This window comes from Bubalus kerabau, chromosome 13 (assembly GCF_029407905.1).
Source record: "Bubalus kerabau isolate K-KA32 ecotype Philippines breed swamp buffalo chromosome 13, PCC_UOA_SB_1v2, whole genome shotgun sequence".
In the NCBI taxonomy this organism is placed as follows: domain Eukaryota; kingdom Metazoa; phylum Chordata; class Mammalia; order Artiodactyla; family Bovidae; genus Bubalus; species Bubalus kerabau.
Window position 1 is genome coordinate 16,965,422 of NC_073636.1, and position 20,894 is coordinate 16,986,315.

The window sequence follows — 20,894 nt, forward strand, 5'->3', positions numbered from 1 at the left end:
GAAAAACATCTATTTCTGCTTTATTGACTATGCCAAAGCCTTTGACTGTGTGGATCACAATAAACTGTGGAAAATTCTGAAAGAGATGGGAATACCAGACCACCTGATCTGCCTCTTGAGAAATTTGTATGCAGGTCAGGAAGCAACAGGTAGAACTGGACATGGAACAACAGACTGGTTCCAAATAGGAAAAGGAGTTCGTCAAGGCTGTATATTGTCACCCTGTTTATTTAACTTATATGCAGAGTACATCATGATAAACGCTGGGCTGGAAGAAACACAAGCTGGAATCAAGATTGCCAGGAGAAATATCAATAACCTCAGATATGCAGATGACACCACCCTTATGGTAGAAAGTGAAGAGGAACTCAAAAGCCTCTTGATGAAAGTGAAAGTGGAGAGTGGAAAAGTTGGCTTAAAGCTCAACATTCAGAAAACGAAGATCATGGCATCTGGTCCCACAACTTCATGGGAAATAGATGGGGAAACCGTGGAAACTGTCAGACTTTATTTTTCTGGGCTCCAAAATCACTACAGATGGTGACTGCAGCCATGAAATTAAAAGACGCTTACTCCTTGGAAGGAAAGTTATGACCAACCTAGATAGCATATTCAAAAGCAGAGACATTACTTTGCCAACAAAGGTCCGTCTAGTCAAGGCTATGGTTTTTCCTGTGGTAATGTATGGATGTGAGAGTTGGACTGTGAAGAAGGCTGAGCGCCGAAGAATTGATGCTTTTGAACTGTGGTGTTGGAGAAGACTCTTGAGAGTCCCTTGGACTGCAAACAGATCCAACCAGTCCATTCTGAAGGAGATCAGCCCTGGGATTTCTTTGGAAGGAATGATGCTAAAGCTGAAACTCCAGTACTTTGGCCACCTCATGCGAAGAGTTGACTCACTGGAAAAGACTCTGATGCTGGGAGGGATTGGGGGCAGGAGGAGAAGGGGATGATGGAGGATGAGATGGCTGGATGGCATCGCTGACTTGATGGACGTGAGTCTCGGTGAACTCAGGGAGTTGGTGATGGACGGGGAGGCCTGGCGTGCTGCAATTCATAGGGTCGCAAAGAGTCGGACACGACTGAGCGACTGATCTGATCTGATGACATGGATGAACCATGAAAACATCATTCTAAGACAAAGAAGTGAGGTGCAAAAGGCCACAGATTTTATGATTTCACTTTCAAGAAATACCTAGAATAGGTAAATCCATAGAAACTGAAAGGAGATTAGTGGTTTCTTAGGACAGGGGAGAGAATGGGGAGGTGGGAAATGGAACCACTTGCTAAAGGATTTAAGGTTGGTCATAACTTTCCTTCCAAGGAGTAAGCGTCTTTTAATTTCATGGCTGCAGTCACCATCTGTAGTGATTTTGGAGCCCAGAAAAATAAAGTCTGACACCGTTTCCACTGTTTTCCACGAAGATCTCTTAAAATTTTATTACTGTGATAGTTAAATATATTCAGAAGACTAAACTGTATATACTTTATAGTGGTGAACTGCATTGGTAAACTGTTATGAGAATTATATCCCAATAAAGCTGGTTGCTGTTATTTTTTAAACTAAAAAAAAAAATAATAACTATGAAGACGTTCTTAAGATTTTTTTAGTTTAGTGCTTCCTTAACCAAACTATACAGACAAGGTAAGGCAGCTAAATTCTCTATCACATATACACACACATATAAAACCTTTGGGTCCTCATAGGCACTCAAGTAACTATTAAATAATTCATTCTGGTTTTTTTTGGTCAACTCAGACTAGATGGACTAAACGGACAAAAAGGGACTCCTGGCCATAGGGGAAAATAAAGACACTCACTAGGATTCACGTCCCTTACAGGAAGGGGAGGGAAATGCCACACGAACAGGGAGGCACCCTCCCTTTCCCAAATATGTTTGAGAATGTTCATGAAAACTGACTGTGTAAGAGGCCACAAAGAAAATTTCAAAAACTTTCAAAAAGCAAAAATCACACAGTATTCTCTAATCACAGTATGATAAAAATATGAATTACTAACCAAGTCAGAAAATGAAGAATTTCTAGAAAACACAAAAATAGAAATCACATGTCAGAACTAACAGATACAGCTAAAACCAGGGTAAGAGGACAGCAATATATTAAATGCCAAAAAAGGAACAAAATGAATGAAAGAAAACAAAAAAGAAGAAAATAAAGATAAAATCCAAAAATAATCAGTAGGAAAATAATACAACAGTAGACTACATAGGTAATCTAGAAACTGGGTTTTTGTGTGCATGTGTGTGAAAAAAACTAAAATGAATAAACCACTAGCTAATAAAGAGGATGAAGAAAGGAAAAGTACAAAAACAGGATTGTTTGTAATGGAAAAGACTGGAATGTCCAAAATGATTAAATATAGTACATTCATAAAAGGAAACTCCTGCTAAATTTAAAAGAAAATAACAATAGAAGTCTTTATTATTGATACAAAAAGATTTCCAAGCTATACTGTTAAGTGAAAATAGTAAAGTTTGGAAGAATAAGTACAATAAGTGGCTCCTGTGTAAAAAACAGGAAATATAAGAATGTTGGCATGTTCCTGCATACGCAGAAATTTTGGAAGGATACACAGTAATCAAGACAGTGGCTTCCTACTGGGAGCAGAGCAGACACGGAGACAAGGATAAGGACACTTTTTAGCACAAGGTTTTTCACATAAGTGTTTTCAGTCCTATGAATGCATTCACTTATTTTTTAATAAAAATTTTAATTGCATATGACCACTATCTATTCATCAAATATTTTCAAGCACTTATGTGTACCAAACACTATACTTGATGTTGGGGATGTTCAAAATGAAAAGATCTGGTCCTCTTTTAAAGGCCCCATATTTTTAGTTTCATAGGAATACAGGTAGCAAACCAACATTGGGCTGTAACTAATATGCCTAATGTGATGTGCCAAACTCTTCATATGCATGAAGACATTATGTTGAAAGTCTATAAAAGAACACCTATATATACATAAGAAAAATAAGGATGGTTGTTCAGAGAAGATAACTCTTATCCTAAGACTTCAAGATTAAGTCAGAGGTTTTCAGTAAATAAAAACAGGATATCCCAGACAGAGCAGAAAGCAGGGGCCTGGAAGTAGAGAGCAAAGGGTATCCAAGAAATCATTACAGATCAGGATTTTGCAAGATGAAGAATAGCTAGAATGAAGACTGAAGAAGTTGAAAAAGGGATAGATAGGAAAGGGCATTAAATACCACGTTACACAAGTTTATTACCTTCTGTCTGTGAGGCATTGTGCTCAGTGCTGAAAAAAAAGAAGTAAAACTGCCTCCCTCCTGCAACTTAGTCTAGACAACAATGTCCAGGGAAACCAAGAAAGAGGTTTCTGCAGTAGTCTGCTGTGTGACCTTTCCTGTCTCTGGCTCTGCACATAATGTTGCCTCTATCAGAAATGCTCTCGACATTTCCTCTCCTCACCCATTCCTCGCCTCGCTCATTCCTTTCTCAGGAATTGAATTAAATGACCCTTGTTCCAGGCAGCCTTCTCTGACTCCCGAGACTAAATCAATCAGTTCCTCTGTTATATACTCCAAAGCACGCTGGGATTCTTCTTGTCAACTGCACTTAGAATTCTCCTTCTTCCTCTCCAAACTGTAAGCTGCACGAATACAAGAGTTGAATCTGTCTTCTTCACTACTGTACCTCCAGCACTAATCACAGTATAGAGTAAATCTTTAGTGAATGAATAAATTTTAGAACATAATTTTAACCTTTCCTGATCACTCAAGCTGACTATAAAAAACCTAAATATTTTTATATTTCAGGTATGTAAGACCAAGTGGTCTCTTCCTCATGGCTCCAAAAGGCCATGCATTTTAAGTACTTATATCTTTTTCTCTCCTCTCAGACCATAAACTGTCACTTCCTACTACTTTCAAGTCTGTTTCTAGCAGATTCCAACTACTTCGAGTTTGCACCTAACTGCTGAGCTAAGCAGATAAATCCAATAACAAAGAATGTAACTGGCATAAGACCAAGTAAGAGTATCTATATATAGATAGATAGATAGATAGATATAGATTTTCAGTCTTCTCCATGGACAGGGGAGTGGGATGGAATGGGGATAGGAGGAGACAAAATGATCTCTTATAAATAAACTACTTAATATCACTGCATAATTCTTTTGTTAAAAAAGTCTTTTATTTTGGCTAAATTTGCTTCATTCTATGCTAGAAGTTCAGATAATTGTTACTACATGTTTATTCATTCATATGAACAACTGAAAAGAAAACTATGCAAGAAAACATTCCATTGCAAAGGTAAAAAAGAACCAGTTTAAAAAAATGGTCCAAAATATTAAGGCAAAAACTATTTGAAATTCTGAGTTTGAAAGTAGAATGTGTCTGACAGTCAAAAACCTTATAAGTAACTGGCAATATTATTTTTTCAGTTGTTCATGAAATAATGGTGTACCTCGCAACTGATGGCACCTCAGATTTGATGAAATGTAGCATATAATTTTACATAATAAAAGTAATTCATCTAAGATTTTCTCAATTGGATAATTCTCAACTACTACTCACTACATTAGCACATCCTATCTCCCTTGCCCCACTAAAATGAAAAACCAAATGCTCATATTAAGGCTGCTGACAGGGATAAAAACCAATATAAATGAAAAAAGTAGTGATTTGTTTCACAGAGAAATGTTACCAATGAGAGACCAACAAATGAACCAAATTAAAATTCTGCTTAAGAAATCTTTAGTGAAATCCCACAATCTTTCTGGGGGAAGTATCTATATTAGCTATGATGTATGTAATCATCGTAATAGTTAACAAAATCCTTTAATTATTCCCTGTTGAATAAACGGAAATAGATCTTCTCAAAGTTCCTAAAGTCAACAACCTATGACCTGCTATGGTCACCTCCTAAAATATGTGGGTGAAGTAGGGGCTTTAACTTAGTTTAAGAGAGCATTAGAATTCCCTATCAGCATTATGAAACGGAATACACTTCTTGAATTACTAGCAGCATAATCACCAATGTGAGCTTCAAGTCCAAACCAGCATAAACATAAAAAAAACCTTGAGAATTTTCATTTAAACACAACACTTAAGAACTAGATAAAATCAATTTAGTCTGATCTTTCCACAAAACAAAAATTCTCCAAAAAAAAAAAAAATATACTATTGATTTTTTCTCCTCAGAGGAGGTGTAAATAAATTGCTTCTAGCAATGATTAAGTTATTATTAAGTTCCTATTATTCTTAAAATAACAGGAAAGCATCAGAAGGAATATTAAATCAGGGAGAAGTAAGTTCTAGAAAATATGCTAACAACAATGATAATAACTTCCATTGACAAGGGATATTTTTAGAGAGATAATTATACAAGAGCTTAGCTCTTACAATCACTGCAGTGTAGAAACACTAAAAAATTACTCTTTTTTTTTTCTTTTTAAACCTACCTTTGTCTGGGAACTATAAAGAGCGCCCGTACCAACTTCTTCCTATTTGCTTTCGTGTTCATGTTCATGCAAAAGTCCATCGCTGCCTAAAGGAGAAAGAGCAAACATTTTTCTTAAAAAAAAAAACAAAAAAAAAAACCCACTCAATTTAGCTACTAAAACACCATGCTAAAATGGATTCCTAATAGTTCCTAAATAGTTCACAATGGTTTTAAGACACTAGTATTACAAGGATATTCCAAACTTTAACAATCATCAAGCTTAAGCTCCTCTTTCCTTATATATCTCAAAACATATTTCACAAACTTATTAACTGCAACCTAGTGCTAAAAACAGAACTTCCAGTGGGTAGATTGAAGATCTATGGTGACACGTTTGGCAAATAACTGCATGAAATGTGCAACCCATGCTCTTGATCTCACAGATCAATGTTAATACCAGAAAAGTTTTCTGAATGAAGTTACAAAGTAGCAAGAAGCCAGGAACCAAGAAAATTATTAATGCTAATAAGGATTAAAAAAGAATAAAGACAAACCAGGTAAGAGAGACAGACACAGATTATAACCAGAAAATTTAAAAGTGCTTCAATACTAACTAAAATGGTTTACTGTTGACAATCAGATATAGTAACAAACTAAAGAAACCACATCATAAGGACTATAATTGTTATTTAGTATAGCAATCCACTCTTTTACATTTTAATAACAAAAATGTGTTCAATATTTTATCAATGTATCTAAAATCTAATGTAAGTGTAGAAGAAAAGCTAGGAGAAGTCTATGCTCTGGGAAACCACTAGAAAACAAAATTATGAGTAACTGGTATTTTTTAAATACAGGTATATATATTATTTAAATATTAAAGATTTTCAATATATAGTTTATGAAAACAACATTTAAGATATATTTTAAAAAGAAAATAACTATTATCAAATAACCCTATTGGGTATCACCAGTATTTTCCTTCTATAGCTTCACATAATTATTTTATCATTAATTTCTCAAACTTTAGGTAGGATCAAATACAAAGATTCTCTGGTGGCTCAGAGGGTAAAGAGTCTGCCTGCAATGTGTGAGACCCAGGTTCGATCCCTGGGTTGGGAAGATCCCCTGGAGAAGGAAATGGCAACCCACTCCAGTATTCTTGCCTGGAGAATCCCCAAGGACAGAGGAGCCTGGTTGGACACGACTGAGCAATTTCACTTTTCTTTCTTTCTACAAAGATTCTCTGATTTCCCTATAAAGGATGTCAACTCTTCAGCAACACACTCACTGAAAAACCTTCCATTTGCTAAAAACTTTTGATGAAATAAAACACAATTAATGTTGATTAGATTCAAACCCAGTAAAAGCACACTGAAAGTATTCACCAAGATTGAATTAGTCAAGAGTAAAACCAATTTAAACTTTTTCTTCTGCTTGTAAAGGGAGTATAATAAATTTTATTAAAATTTATATTTTATAATATTAAAGCTTCTTACAGCTAATCAGAATAACAGCAGAAAAGCGGAAAGCACACTAAAATTCCTTCAAGTAATTCACCCACATGAAATACTAAAAAATTGTGGACTAGGATAATAAAAATCCCAAAGGTCATCCACTTAGAAAAAAGCTGGTTAACACTAGAAAATGTCACACACACAAACATACACAGACACACACACATACACACCTCTCAAGTCAACATTTTTTGAAAAAGAAAAAGAAAAAACAAAGAAAAACATTTAATGGCTAATAATGGACTATGTTTCAACAAAAATTAGGAAACTGGTAACTACTATCTACTGGCAGTAAATACTTTTAGTTGTTTTCCCTGAACTGAGAGGCTCCTTTTGTTCATGTTAGAAAAATGTCTGTTAAATACCCAAGTCTGAATAACCATGGTTCATCCGTCAATTCTTTCAAGTAAAAATGCTACTCTATATAAAAAGTAGCAGTTTAGCTTGCAACTCAATCATACAAATGGCTTTTCTCAAGGCAACCTTGAGCCAGTAGACACATATCCTTATTTTATCAAGTTAAAAGGAAGGGTACTCAGAGGTTGAAATGAAACAAAATCACTAATTTTTACAGATTCATCAAAGAGATGTTTAAGTTAAAGCGACATTGTTTTTTAATCGCAAATGCACAGCAATGAAGACTACAATGGCTATTATTAGAGTCTGCTACCAATGCAGCTTGACTTCATGTTAAAATGCCAGGTTTACCCATCATCACTTTTGCAAATGTCAAAAACAGTGAAAAAGTGGGGGGAAAACTCCTAGTATTAGTATGAAAAGTTTTGACCTTACAGACGCCCTGAAAATATCTAAAAAGACACTGGGAATCTACAGAGAGTACTTTAAGAACATCTGGTCTAAAAGAGTATTTTCCACACTGTGGCAATATGTGAAGGGGAGAGATGTCAAGCCCACAGGACTCTAGAGACAGTTCCACCCCCAAACACAGCATCTACAAATTGGCTCCAACTGTGTTCATTCTGAATTTATACCTATATTAGATTCCATTTGAAGAAATGGCTCATTCTACAGCCAAAACTGCAAAAACCACAGACATGCCTAATTTGAGCTATCTTACAAGGTCTACATGCTTTGAGTAAAGTCACACAGAGGCAGTCATACCTTGTCTATCAGATCACGGTTGACGCAGTTGGGTAACTGCTGGAGGAAGGCATCTACTATGAGCTTGAGATGAGACCCAGTGCTGGCTTCTTCATCCTCTTGTTCTAATATGAAATTGGATTTTAAGTAGGTTTAGAAATATACATAGACAATGTAAGAATAAAAACCTTCAATAAGATGTTATCTGAGGCACAGATAATCTAAAGCACTTTTCTTATGAAAAATGAAGCACTTTTTCAGATATTACTCTTGAAAGAAAGGGTATCTTTAGAATCATAAGCCTAAATCACTAGTCTTTATCAACTATAAAAGGGCAAACTTTTACATGAGAAGTCATAAGTTGCATGTAGTTTTAGAGAAGATCTACTATTTTTATCTGTTGAACATCCCTTTTCCCATGTCTTCAACTAACAGCATCATCACTGCTTCCCCTCAAAGGCAATCCATGGGATTCTGATGGGAAAGGGTGCTGCCTAAGTAAGCACAGATACCATTACTCCTCTGGCCACAGGCAAGCATGACACAGGACTAGCCAACTCCTCCAAGATGCTTATACACAGTGGGAGAGAATCCCTCTTTTCCTCAGATGTCACTAGCTGGTTTGAGCCAAGGGCAGCCTCCAGCCATGCCTCCCTCCCTTCATGACATGGAGAACTAGAGAATCTGCAGCAGGAAACAATGAAGCCCACAGAGAGAAAGGCAACCCTGACAAAGGCAGTCTTCTAATAAAGAACCCTAACTAATAAAGAAACTTGATAGAAGCAGTCAGGAAATAATGAACAGTGTGATATTTTTATTACTAAATACAAAACATTACTCAATAGTAAAGACAGATAAAAATGACAGATGAACTGATATACCAATTGTCTTTTTATCGCTCAACTTTCAAATGCATTTATGTTAAGATTGTATAGATTATGTCAGAAATAAAATACATAAAGGACAATGCTAAAAGCACTGAAGTATAAGAAATATCTATTTAGATTATCACTAAAGTTTGTAGTCACATAATATGGGACATGTAGTGTTACTGTTCCAAATCAAATTCCAAAAAAGTGAGGGCCTAGGACAACAGGAAAACAAGGAATTAAAGAGTAAAGACCCATATTCACAGGCAAAGAGCTTTGTGTATAAACACTAATCAAAAGTTAGGAATTCCCTGGCAATTCATTGGTTAGGATTCTGCATTCTCACTGCCGAGGGCCTGAGTTCAATCCCTGGTCGGGAAACTAACATCCCACAAGTTGCACGGCATAGCCAAAAAATAAGTAAAACATTATATTAAAAAAAAAAAACTAATCAAAAATTAAAATTTTTGGCAAAAATGTTTACCTTGCTCGTCAAGAAGTTTCTTTGTAAGATCTTCAGCTTCATCTCCACCCTCTAGCTCCAATGTGTCATCATTAATTTCCAGGTTCTCCAACTCAAGTTCCAAATCATCAGGACTTGATACCTCCTTATTATCCTTAGGTTCCTTTGTCTCTGTTTGAAATCAAAGAATCAGTATCTCTGAATTAAAAGTCATATTGAAATCCTGCTGCAAAAAATAAAGATTCACAAAATCTGCAACTATTTTTCTTAGAATCTACATTTATATCTGGCAAATTTGATGTTTATATTCTTAAAAATACATTATGGTCATGGAGGACAAAAACCATAATTTCTTTGTGCATGACATCTGTTCAGTGAAGAAATGAATGGATGGGTGGACTGATGAATGGAGACATACAGGCCATGAGGATTTGTGGTAATGATGAAGAGAAAATAAATCTGATTAGATAAAGTGGACTCAAATTAATTAAGATGTTCATATTATTCTATCATTCATTTAATCTAGTGACTTAATGTTCCTATAACAAAACTAGTAAGTAAAAAAAATTTTTTTACAAATATTTGAAACTAAAATTTATAGCACTTTAACATAAAAATTTGTCCTCCAGCATTTACCTTTGGAATCATCCTTGCTGGACTCTTTATTCTGACAACTTTTTTCATTATCTTTAAACAAGATGGCTGGAACAAAAGCTTTCAAATCAATGAGGTTCTCGTAAAAATTCCGAGCATCTTCATCTTCCCATATACCACCTTCTAAGTCATATTCTCCAGGTTTACCAGGTGTAAATATATCAATTCCAGGCCCATGCTCTACAGTAAAATAAATCACGGGGAATTAAAACCAATGAATCTTGAATGTTTCAATTAACAGATACTTCTTCAGTCAACAAGCACTCTTGATTATGCATGTAACCATCTTTACCAGAAAATCACAAATTCTGTTTTAAGTAAAGCTCTAAACCAGGACAGATCAAAGGAAAGTGCAGGATAAACATGCTTTTTTCTTAAAGTTTTAAGCAACTGATATGAGATTAAGTAGCTATTTGATATATTAGGCCCATCTTCACAAAGCTTAAAACCAACATAAGAAATACATAAGCCTGGCAACTCCTCAACATCTAGCTTGAAGTCCCACCTCCCCCATGAAGCATTTTTTTAATACTCCCAACACTCTGTATGATTTTATCTCAATTATGTTCGCAATTTTATGCGAACATAAAATGTTTATGGTTTATGGTTTATCTTACCATAAACCCTTAAGAAGCATCCCTCCTTTTGGTATTAAACTTGGTATAAGACAGATTGCCATAAATGGTCAACTGATTAATAACTAGAAAGGAAGGGAAAGAATGATGAAGACATATATACACATTTCAGTAGAGAGTGGAAAACCATGCGTTTGTATACACACACAGGCTACATTTACATACAACTATAGATGCTTAAAATTCAAAACATTAAAAGTAATTTCCTACTTCGTGATCAAAAGACCATTCATGATTTTTATCTATTCTCACTGTACTTCTCTCCAAACTAGAATTTTAAGAGAATGATCATGCAGATTAAAAATAACCCTGAGAAAAATTAGATTATTCATTAAAAGTCATTTAGGAAGAACAGGACAAAAACAATAAAGTACTAGCTCCCTAACTCATTACTTATATGCCTTACAAAAAACGTATTTAAACACAGGACACTGAACCAATGTAAGAGAAAAGACTGATAAATTTAATTCCTTTTTAACAAAAATGTAAATAAAAACAGGGAATTTCCTGGCAATTCAGTGGTTAGGATTCCAAGCTTTCACTGACAAGGGCTCAGGTTCAACCCTTGGTTGGGGAAGTAAGATTCCATAAGCTGTGCTGTGTGGCCAAAAAAAAAAAAGAGCAAAGGACAAACTAGAAGCCAATACTGGCAATATTTATACAAAGGAATTAATATCCATAATATAAAGAGCTTCTGCAAATAAAGTCCAAAATCTAAATAGAAAAAAACGGATAAAGCCTCTGAACAGATAAGTCAAAGAGTATATCAAAAGATCCTAACCTCAGTACTAATCAGAATAATGCTAAATAAAACAAAGCATTTATCACTTTGACCCATTAGATTATGTTTTAAAGGTTGATATCACCAAAGGAGAAAAATTACCAAAGGTATAGAGATCAATCAATCAATCAAATAAATGCAGAAGTGATATAAATGATATAATTAAGACAAGGACATTAAAACAGTTATTACAACTGTATTTCATATTCTCAATAAGCTAGAAGATACTCTAAGCATGTTGGAGACCATGGAAAGCATAACTAGCTTCTACATCTTTACATGAGAGTATCAGACACCAAAAAAGGAAAAAAGAGTGAATTGGAAGACACAGCAATAGAAACTAAGCAACAGAAACTAACCAATACCAAACAGGGCGGAAAAAAAATACTAAAGCACAGAGAAGACAACTTCAAACATAGTGGTATTTGAATTCCTATAGAAGGCGGGAGAGGAATAGAATACATATTTGAAGAAATAAGGTCAAGATTTGCTAAATTTGATAATTATAAACCCAGACCCAAGAAGCCCAACAAATCCCAAGCACAAGAAACATGAAGTAAACCACAGCAAGCAATTATCATAATTAAGTTCTTTAAACTCAGTGATGATAATATTTTAAAACAACCAGAAAAAAAAATACACATTTAAAAAGAACAAAGACATGAATGATAGCAGTTTTCTCACTGGAAACAATGAAAGAAGACAGTGGAACAACATCTTTAAATACTGAAAGAAAAAAAAGCCTCACCCTTAAATTCTGTACCAAGTGAAAATATCTTTATAAAATGATGGCAGAATTTTGTTAATTTTGTTGCATAGTATTTACATTTATACTGTAGTAAGTAGTATAAGTAATCTACAGATGATTTAAAGTATATGGGAAGATGTGTGCAGGTTATATGCAAATACTAAGCAATTTTAAATGAGGGACTCGAGCATCTTCAGAGGTCCTGGAACCAGCTCCCTGAAGATACCAAATGTTTTCACAGTATACAATGGATATTTTCTTATTGAGGATGTAAAATACAAAATACTTTCCTGTATTATAAACGGATACTTTACAAATACTTCACTCTTAAGATTTTAAGTCAATAGGATTTTCAGATAGTTTTAAAATTAATAATGTATTAACATTTATCAACTTACTTCTCAAGTAGTTAGTATAATATAATATGGCAATGTATTAGGAGCCCTACCAAAAAGGAAGTTTAGAACACCTTTGCAATAATATGAGAAATAACTCATTTTACAAAATGGTAAGTTTATCTTATAAAACTGCAAGGTTTTATAAGAAAACTGCAAGTAACAATTTATGATAATACATGATTCAAAACAATTAAAAATAAAAATAAACATAGAAATATTAGTATCCCAAAGGTCCAATCCACCTTATTACCTACCTGAGAAATACAGTAAATCTTTATATAGTCCCAAACACGTTTAAGACAACCCCTGTTAGATACAATCTAAGAATATCTATTATAAAAGAACCTAAAGAAACTCATCATATCATTATAAGGCTTCACTGCTCTAAGCACAAAGACTTTTCCATTCAGAGAAGCATTTTAAGTAGATTTAGGTTTTTATTAGGTCTTAATACTACTTCATTAAAAAAACTTTAAAGGCATTTCAAAACATCTAATTTCAATAATATACATCTGAGAAGACTAGAGAGATAGAAGTCATTAATGCTTACTAAAAAAAAAAAAAATGTGTTTATTTTAAGGATATCTTACCTTCTGGTGTTGGTTTATCTTGAGGAAGATCTGGCATATTTTCATCCAAAAGGTCTGCTAAGGATTGAGAATTTGCCAGTAGCTTTTGATAAGACATAGCAAATTCTTCATACTGTTTATGTCTATCTTCACTTAACTCCCCTTTAGAATGTAGAATACGCCTATAAACAAATGATGAAATAATCTTGACAATCTTATCAAAACAGATGTGATCATCTATTATTATACTGGGAATGTTCCGTAAAATCTGATTTTATCAAACAAGCTTATTAGCACAACCTTCTTCAATAACCTATGTTCAATACTTAACACTTTCAAGATGTTATCTGAAAATCAAAACTTACATCATCAAATTCACCTAAACAAATTAATCTTTTAAGCAATTAAAATTTTAACATTGGTTCTTCAGAAAATATGAAGTGTGATTAACAAGTATGCTGCAGAAATACAAAATTTAACAGTATGCCACTAATCAATTTTTAGTATTTTGTTACAGTCATATACCCCAGACATACAAGTTGGTTTTCAAAAACAGGTTAGAGACTCAGTACCTTTAACCTTTCACAATGATTTGATTCAAGATTATCTTGAAAAAGCCTGCATCTTCCCTACAGTGAATTCTCAATTTACTATGCAAGCACTCTTTATTTAGTCATTTAACAAATATCACTGGAGCAACCCACTTAATCAAGGCCAGGCCACTCTGAGGAGCAGAGGACACAAGTATTCTTCCACTCTGCAACAATTCACTAATAAACCGCCCACAGTTATTAACAGAAATGTAAAACTAATGAAAAATTTTCAATTGTACAGTCGAGTAAAGTTTACTATATTAGCTTAGATGGTTGAAATGTCTACAGCTGGACTCAATTTTTCTACAACTAAATATGTAGTAGTGTAAGACATGAAATTTATAAACCTTATTACAATACAATTTCAAAAAGTCAAAAAAAAAAAGTCAATTATAAATTAAGTCACTTTCAAAGGTAACATATAAAAGTATTTTTATTCCTTGTTTTGAGTTTTCTTCTGAACAGAGAAGAAAATGAGTTAGATGGATTTTTTTTGTGTTGTCATATTCTGAAAAGTTACAGAAAATGAAGTTTGCATGAAGAAAAATCCTTGCCTACACTTACTTATCTCTGTTTATTTGGAACATTTCTAAACTTTCCCATCTTCCCCCATTCTCATCAACAGGAACTTTTGTTTCAATGCTACAATATTTAAAATATTAACATTTTCTATTTTTAGGATTATCAAGTCCCATTTACAAATACAAGATAGATCAATATAAAAAACAATTACAATTCATTACATTCAATCCTTTTTTCCCCAACATCTGGCCTAGTAGGATCTAAACTGAGAATTTTTCACTCATTTTCTTATTATTTAAATACACACTAGACAATATCATTTTACAAACAGATTAGTAAAATGCCAAGACAGTTAATCATAATAATCCAGGCTAAACAGTATTCCTCTAATAACACTGTCATTAAAGAACAATTTTTCTCTTCAAATATTTATTTGAGGCTAACTTTCCTTTCATTAAGCTTTACGAATTTTTTTAAATTAAAGCAAAAACCCAAGCATTTAAAAATATTCAAGCCATGAAAAATGACTTACATTACTTCAAATGAGCTTGGTAGAACTTTTAATTAGAAGTCACATCATTTTTCAAGTTAAAAAAACCATTAAAATTAAACGATTTGAATAAATAATACTCAAAAGCAGGGTACTCTAAAATGTTCTACAATTATTAGGAGAAATATTAATAAAAACTTTAAAAAGTTTATTTAGAAGCAAATTATATTAAAAGGGATATAAGTTCCAAGGAGTTTCAAAACCTCTAATGACAACTAAGATTCAAAATTATTTCAGTGCTTAAAACAAAATTGAAAAATATCTCAAAATACCATAATGTGGAACTTTACTTCTCTAATAATTTGGCATTATGATCATTTGAAGAAAACACATTCAGTTTAGGTTATACAATATTCACTGAAGATTTATGACATACAAGCTGTACCAAGATAGTGCCTATTTTATCAAAACAGAAAGTGAACACTTTTCCCCATATCAACCTCACTTTGAAACTTTTGCCTGGACTTTGCAGTCAATTAAATGACTGAATTCTATGAGGTGTTTCAATGCGTGCATTCAGTTCCTATCCAGTCCTCGCACGCGCGCGCGTGTGTGTATGCACATGTGTGCACACAATCATGTCTCTCTGCAACTCCATGGACTGTAGCCTGCTCGGCTCCTCTGTCCACAGAATTTTCAAGGCAAGAATACTGAAGTGGGTTGCCATTTCCTTCTCCAGGGGATCTTCCCGAGCCAGGGATGGAACCCACATCTCTTGCGTCTCCTGCATTGGCAGAGGGATTCTCTTCCAGTCCTCCTGCAACCAGTTAAAACTCTGAAGCTTCGGAGATACTCCTCGCTCTCCTCAAAACCTCAATTCCATGATTAAACTTTTAATAGTACTAATTTACTTAACTACTTAATTCATACATGTTTAGGTTACTATCTAATAAGAACAGTCCTAGAAAGCAGGCGGCTTAGATTTTGGTTGATTTTCTAATAGAACCTTACACTGTACAGTCAGAAAGCAGTATAGGACAACAATGAAAAGACATTAGAAGAGATCCGTTATATACAAACCATACATAGTCATATGCATTTTCCTTGACCATTTATTTAAAATATATTTCCTTAATATCTAATTCCACAGCATGTAGTAAGACTACAGACTTCAAGCAGAGAACGAAGCCATCGCAGGTGCCTGAAAATTCAAAATTCCTCGTCATTTAGAAGTTCTAATGAAATTTAAATGAAACAATTTCTAATGAATGTACTATATAAGACAGTTCTTGTAAGTTCATGAAGTCCACAGGAAAAGTTTTTCAGTTGGATTAAATGTTAGAAGGCCTGTATGAGGGATCTACACATACACAGCACATATGACCAGAGTACATTTTCTGTACATCAGTGCAAATCTCACCAAAATTTCTTATGTGAATTCCAATTCCATGGGAATATAACACTAAGCAAAATCAAGCTGAAAATATGGTTCATCATTTATCATTTTAATTACAATCTCTTCAGAAGCACATCTATTATAGAAAGTTGCATTTAAACTATTCTTTTGAGGCTGTCATAAATGAGAGGTCAGCAAACTTTCTGCAAAGGGACAAATAATAATTTTAAGCTTTGCAGACCATATGGTCTTTGCTGCAATTACTCAAGTCTGATGGCACAGCACAAAAGCAGTGCAGACAATATGTAAACAAATGAGTGTGACTATGTTCCAATAAAACTTCATTTATGGACACTGAAATTTGAACATCATGTAATTACTAATCTGGCCTGAAAGCCATAGTTTGCCAATCCTTGTTGTAACTGGAGATAACCAAGTACCACTGTTAAATATATTATAAACAAGTTCATTCCCTCTCCTGGTTCCATTGCATGATAGCGAGGAACTGGTACTATTTTAAAGATATGAAAAGCAAGCAATGAATACAAAATTAATTCCAAGTCTTATTCACTGTAAAAAAAAAAAAAAAGAAGGTAGACGTCTTGCACCTAAAATATGAGATATCACTATTGGGGAGCACCTCTAAGGTACTCCCTTAGAGATGAATCCTTGATTTCTGGAGTGTTTTTTATATTATATTTAACATTAATTTAATATTATAAATCTGACTATCTCAAATAGTCCATTCTGGAATCAAGCAATATATCTCATAAGGAAAGCCACATATGCCTCAAAAAATTTTATTGAGACATGCATTTTTTTCCATTTTTAAAATTTTTATTGTTATTGCCTGGCCTTCATGCTACTATTTTGTACAGTGTTTATTCTGTTGCCTTATATTGTTTTTAAAAATGAATTTTTAAAAATAAGCTATGAAAGTTTAAGAAGTTTAACATACACATTTTGAGAATTATAAAAAGGCACAAAGAGAAATTCTCATTTGAAAAACTTTCTCAAGAATTGAGCAGACAATATACTATTAACAGTAAACTAACATTGATTCTTTTTTTTTTTTTTTTTTTTTAAGGCAGCCATAACAATGAATCTTTATTGCACTCCAGCACTGTGTGGCCTTGTAGGGGATTTTAATAGGTAGAAAAAATATGGTCTCTATCTTGTCATGCTAGATTCTGTCACATTTCCCATCCCTTCAATTCTTCCCAGTTTGAGTGCTGGTGAGGAGATGTATCTTTCAGCAATTTTGTGAAGATTTAAATAGAATAACATGGAAGGAAGCCAGACACTGTTATTAAACGCCTTTACACACAAACATTCACATACGCATCATTCACATGCACCTCAGAGATCCAGTGCTGCTGTCATCCCACTTTACAGAAGAGAAAACCAAAGCACGGAGATGTGAGGTAACTTGCCCAAAGTTACAGAGTGAGTAAATGACAAATCTAAAACTTGAATCCAAGCAGTCTGGCTCCAAAGTTCATTCTCTTAACTCCTGGATTACAACGCCTCTCAAATTATCCACTTGATATCATATATTGAATTAGGATGTCTCTCAAATGCATATATCAAAGGCAAGTCTTCCCAAACCAAGGTGCTAGTCTTATATTCTCTTTTGGGTCCTTCTTTTATTTGGATTTGACTTTAGAAGTTCTGAGTAGCTAATGGGTTTATTAGATACCTTAAACAAAATGCAGATGAAGATGAATACTATGGAAGATGTGAAAAATAAAGAATGAAGAGATAGGAAAGAAACTGATTCTGTCATTTGCTATCAAAGTCACACTGGGCAAGGTCTTTAATAACTAAATCTGATCTATCACCTTCAAAATACAGGTATTTCTTTCAAGGGTACTGTGAGGATCAACTGGGATCATATACCTGATGCACTATATCAAAGTAAAACAATATTTTCATGAGAAAAAAAAAAAGCCAGTGTCCACTGTAACAAAGTCAAGAACTTAAAATTTGAAGTATTAGTTTAATCTTCTATCAGCCAAATTAAAAGAGAAAAAAAAATCTTGAATACAGAAAATCTATTTTAGCTTTGTCCTTAACCACTCATGTAAAATAACATAGAACACATGGCTGAATCTTGACAAAATAACCATGAAGCAGACCCATGAAAACCACTAGGTTTCACTTTTCATCTTCTTTACTACTCTGTCAAATTCTCATGAGAACTTGAATTTTCTTGTGGTTTCATTTTAGAATTTGGTTATGAATGTTGAACAATCTTACATGAAGAGAGTAGAGCAATAGTTAAGCATAACTGTCCCCAGAGATTTATTAATCAGCTGATATCAAAGGCACTGACTCAGAATTAGAAAATATCTAGAAGGAGGTAACAATTTTGAAGTTGGTTATGAATGTTGTATAACCTTATATGAAGAGCACAGAGCAACTATTAAGCATAACTATACCCAGTGATTAATCAACTATACCAACGTCACTGACTCAATCAGAAAATATCTAGGAGGTAACAATTTTGAAACACTTATAAAATTACTAAAGCCTCTGTAAATATAACGCACAGTGATATATAACATTTTAATAGTGCTTAATACTTGCTGTTCAGTCGCTAAGTCATTTCCGACTCTTTGCGACCCCGTGGACTTCATTTAATAAACAATCTTCCTGTAAAGGCAAGGTACAACTTAACCGGAAAGAATATGAAAGGTAAAAGCAACACCACTGAATGTCAGGTTAATGTGTTTTCAGGTTTCAATACTGTTAAAGTAATGCCTCATGAATTTGCATTAATAAAAGAAACCTCTCTGGTTACATTAACAAGGGAAAAGCCTACATTCTACCTACATTTTTTTCCTTCCCAAACTTTAAATCAAATCATTTACTGCTGTTGAACTGAGCATGCAATCATGAAGGTCATAATTCACAGGTACTGAAAAGAGAAATGTGCCCTCATTCCCACCAATAAAGGAGGAAAAAAAAGAAATTAAGACACTTCAGAATTATTGAAGTATTCTGACTTAATATCTGAATTCATGATTTCACTATACTGTAAGAAATTAACTGTTACATAATTAAGTTATATCTAATAAAATTAAATCATTTATTCAACCAATTTTTATTAAATGCCAAAAAAATACTAGGTTATATTATCTCAATGAGAATAAAATCTCAAAGTACAAAGCATTTTGAGTATAAAGTAACAGCACTGAAAATAATAAAAAATAACACTTGGCAAGAAGTAAAACTATTAATTCTAGACTGGAAAATACTATTAGATGATATTTTAAATGTGCAAATATTAATTTTAACTCTTCAGATCAATTACTTAACCAAAATGCATTTAAAAATAAGATTTTGTACTTAACAAGTACAAAAAGCTTATAAATTCACATTTACTAGAATTCACCCAACCCCAGGATCAATTTTATTGCTGACTAGCAACCGTAAATCCTCAGGGGCTTGTAACTAATACATATCAGCATAGCTAACAGCAGAAAAGAACAACTGAGACTCAACAGGTCTCATTCAGTTATGCCTTCACTCATCCATTACAGTGTTTTTAAGAAAACATGAGATTTTATTACTCTATTTTTTTAATTGGTTAAATAGATTTTTAAGTATAGACTTCAATGAGTACAGACTAACACTTCACAACCCCTAAGCTCCATGCCATCTCCCAAGTTAACCAGAATGACCAAGAGCATTTACAATCCATAGATTGAAAACACAGGGTATTTCACTTTTTTTAAAACCATCATTAAAGACAGTGAATAAAGGCTTAAAGTAGTTTAACTACATGAGTCTTAAATACTCACTAGCTTGGCACCTACATTTCTAGCATTATCATGCCTAAGAGAAACCTTACTGAGAAAAATGACCATCTGTGATTTATTCCTATGATAAGAGAAAAACTTAAAAACATCTACTGGATAATGACTGGCAGAAAGAAACTTCTGGAAACTGGACATTTTATAACATACCCTCTTTAGAAGTAAGGAGACTAACATTAGGCCAAGTAGGGACTCTGCATTAATCCAATTCCTTGTGTCTTTGCTCAGTCAGGCACTTCAATCCTCACTTACAAAGGTTCTTCAAATTGAAGCTATCCTAAGGCATGAGTGACTTACTAAGCTATATGCCAATTGTTTTCTACACTGTGATTAAGATTCTCACATCCCCCAAATAATTACATGTAATTGGACAGTTCCTGTGATAAAATAACTGCTCCCAGGGTAAGGTCAATTTACATTTAGTAAATAGCCTCCTCTAATAACCAACCATAGGTCAATAGCTCTGTATTAACATGAGTAAGTTTCTAGGAAAAGGCCACGAACCTGTGGTCTCAACACTGTATCCTGGTTCAAAATTTTCTTCTGTGACTTTCATCATGAACAAAAACAGGTCTGTTTATCTAATCTAAATGTGACCAGTGGATAAGTATAATTAACAATATATACATCATTGAGAATTCCCTGGCAGGCCAGCAGTTAGGACTCAGTGCTTTCAATGCCATGGGCCACCATTTCAATCTCTGGTCAGAGAACTAAGATGCCAAAAGCCATGTGGCATGGAAAAAAAAAAAAAATACACACACACACACACACACACACACACACACACCCCCGTCAATTATCATTAGGCTAACATAATATGCCAAAAGTACCTAAAGTTTAAGAGTTAAGCCTGTATCAGGAATAAAAAATTATGTCTCCAGTTCAAAGTGAAGAACTGACTCAGT

General features: G+C 33.8%; 1 protein-coding gene across 5 annotated transcripts in view; it reads right to left on the minus strand.

The window, feature by feature from the left end:
• Positions 1-20,894, minus strand: part of UPF2 (UPF2 regulator of nonsense mediated mRNA decay) — a 97,131-nt gene that overhangs the window by 64,214 nt on the left and 12,023 nt on the right. For all 5 annotated transcript variants that reach the window (XM_055543572.1, XM_055543569.1, XM_055543570.1 and 2 more), the window contains exons 4-8: positions 13,186-13,346; positions 10,016-10,213; positions 9,401-9,550; positions 8,069-8,172; positions 5,449-5,534 (exon numbers count right to left, since the gene is read on the minus strand). In XM_055543572.1, the coding sequence (XP_055399547.1) occupies positions 5,449-5,534; positions 8,069-8,172; positions 9,401-9,550; positions 10,016-10,213; positions 13,186-13,346 (699 nt within the window). The remainder of the gene's footprint in view (positions 1-5,448; positions 5,535-8,068; positions 8,173-9,400; positions 9,551-10,015; positions 10,214-13,185; positions 13,347-20,894) is intronic.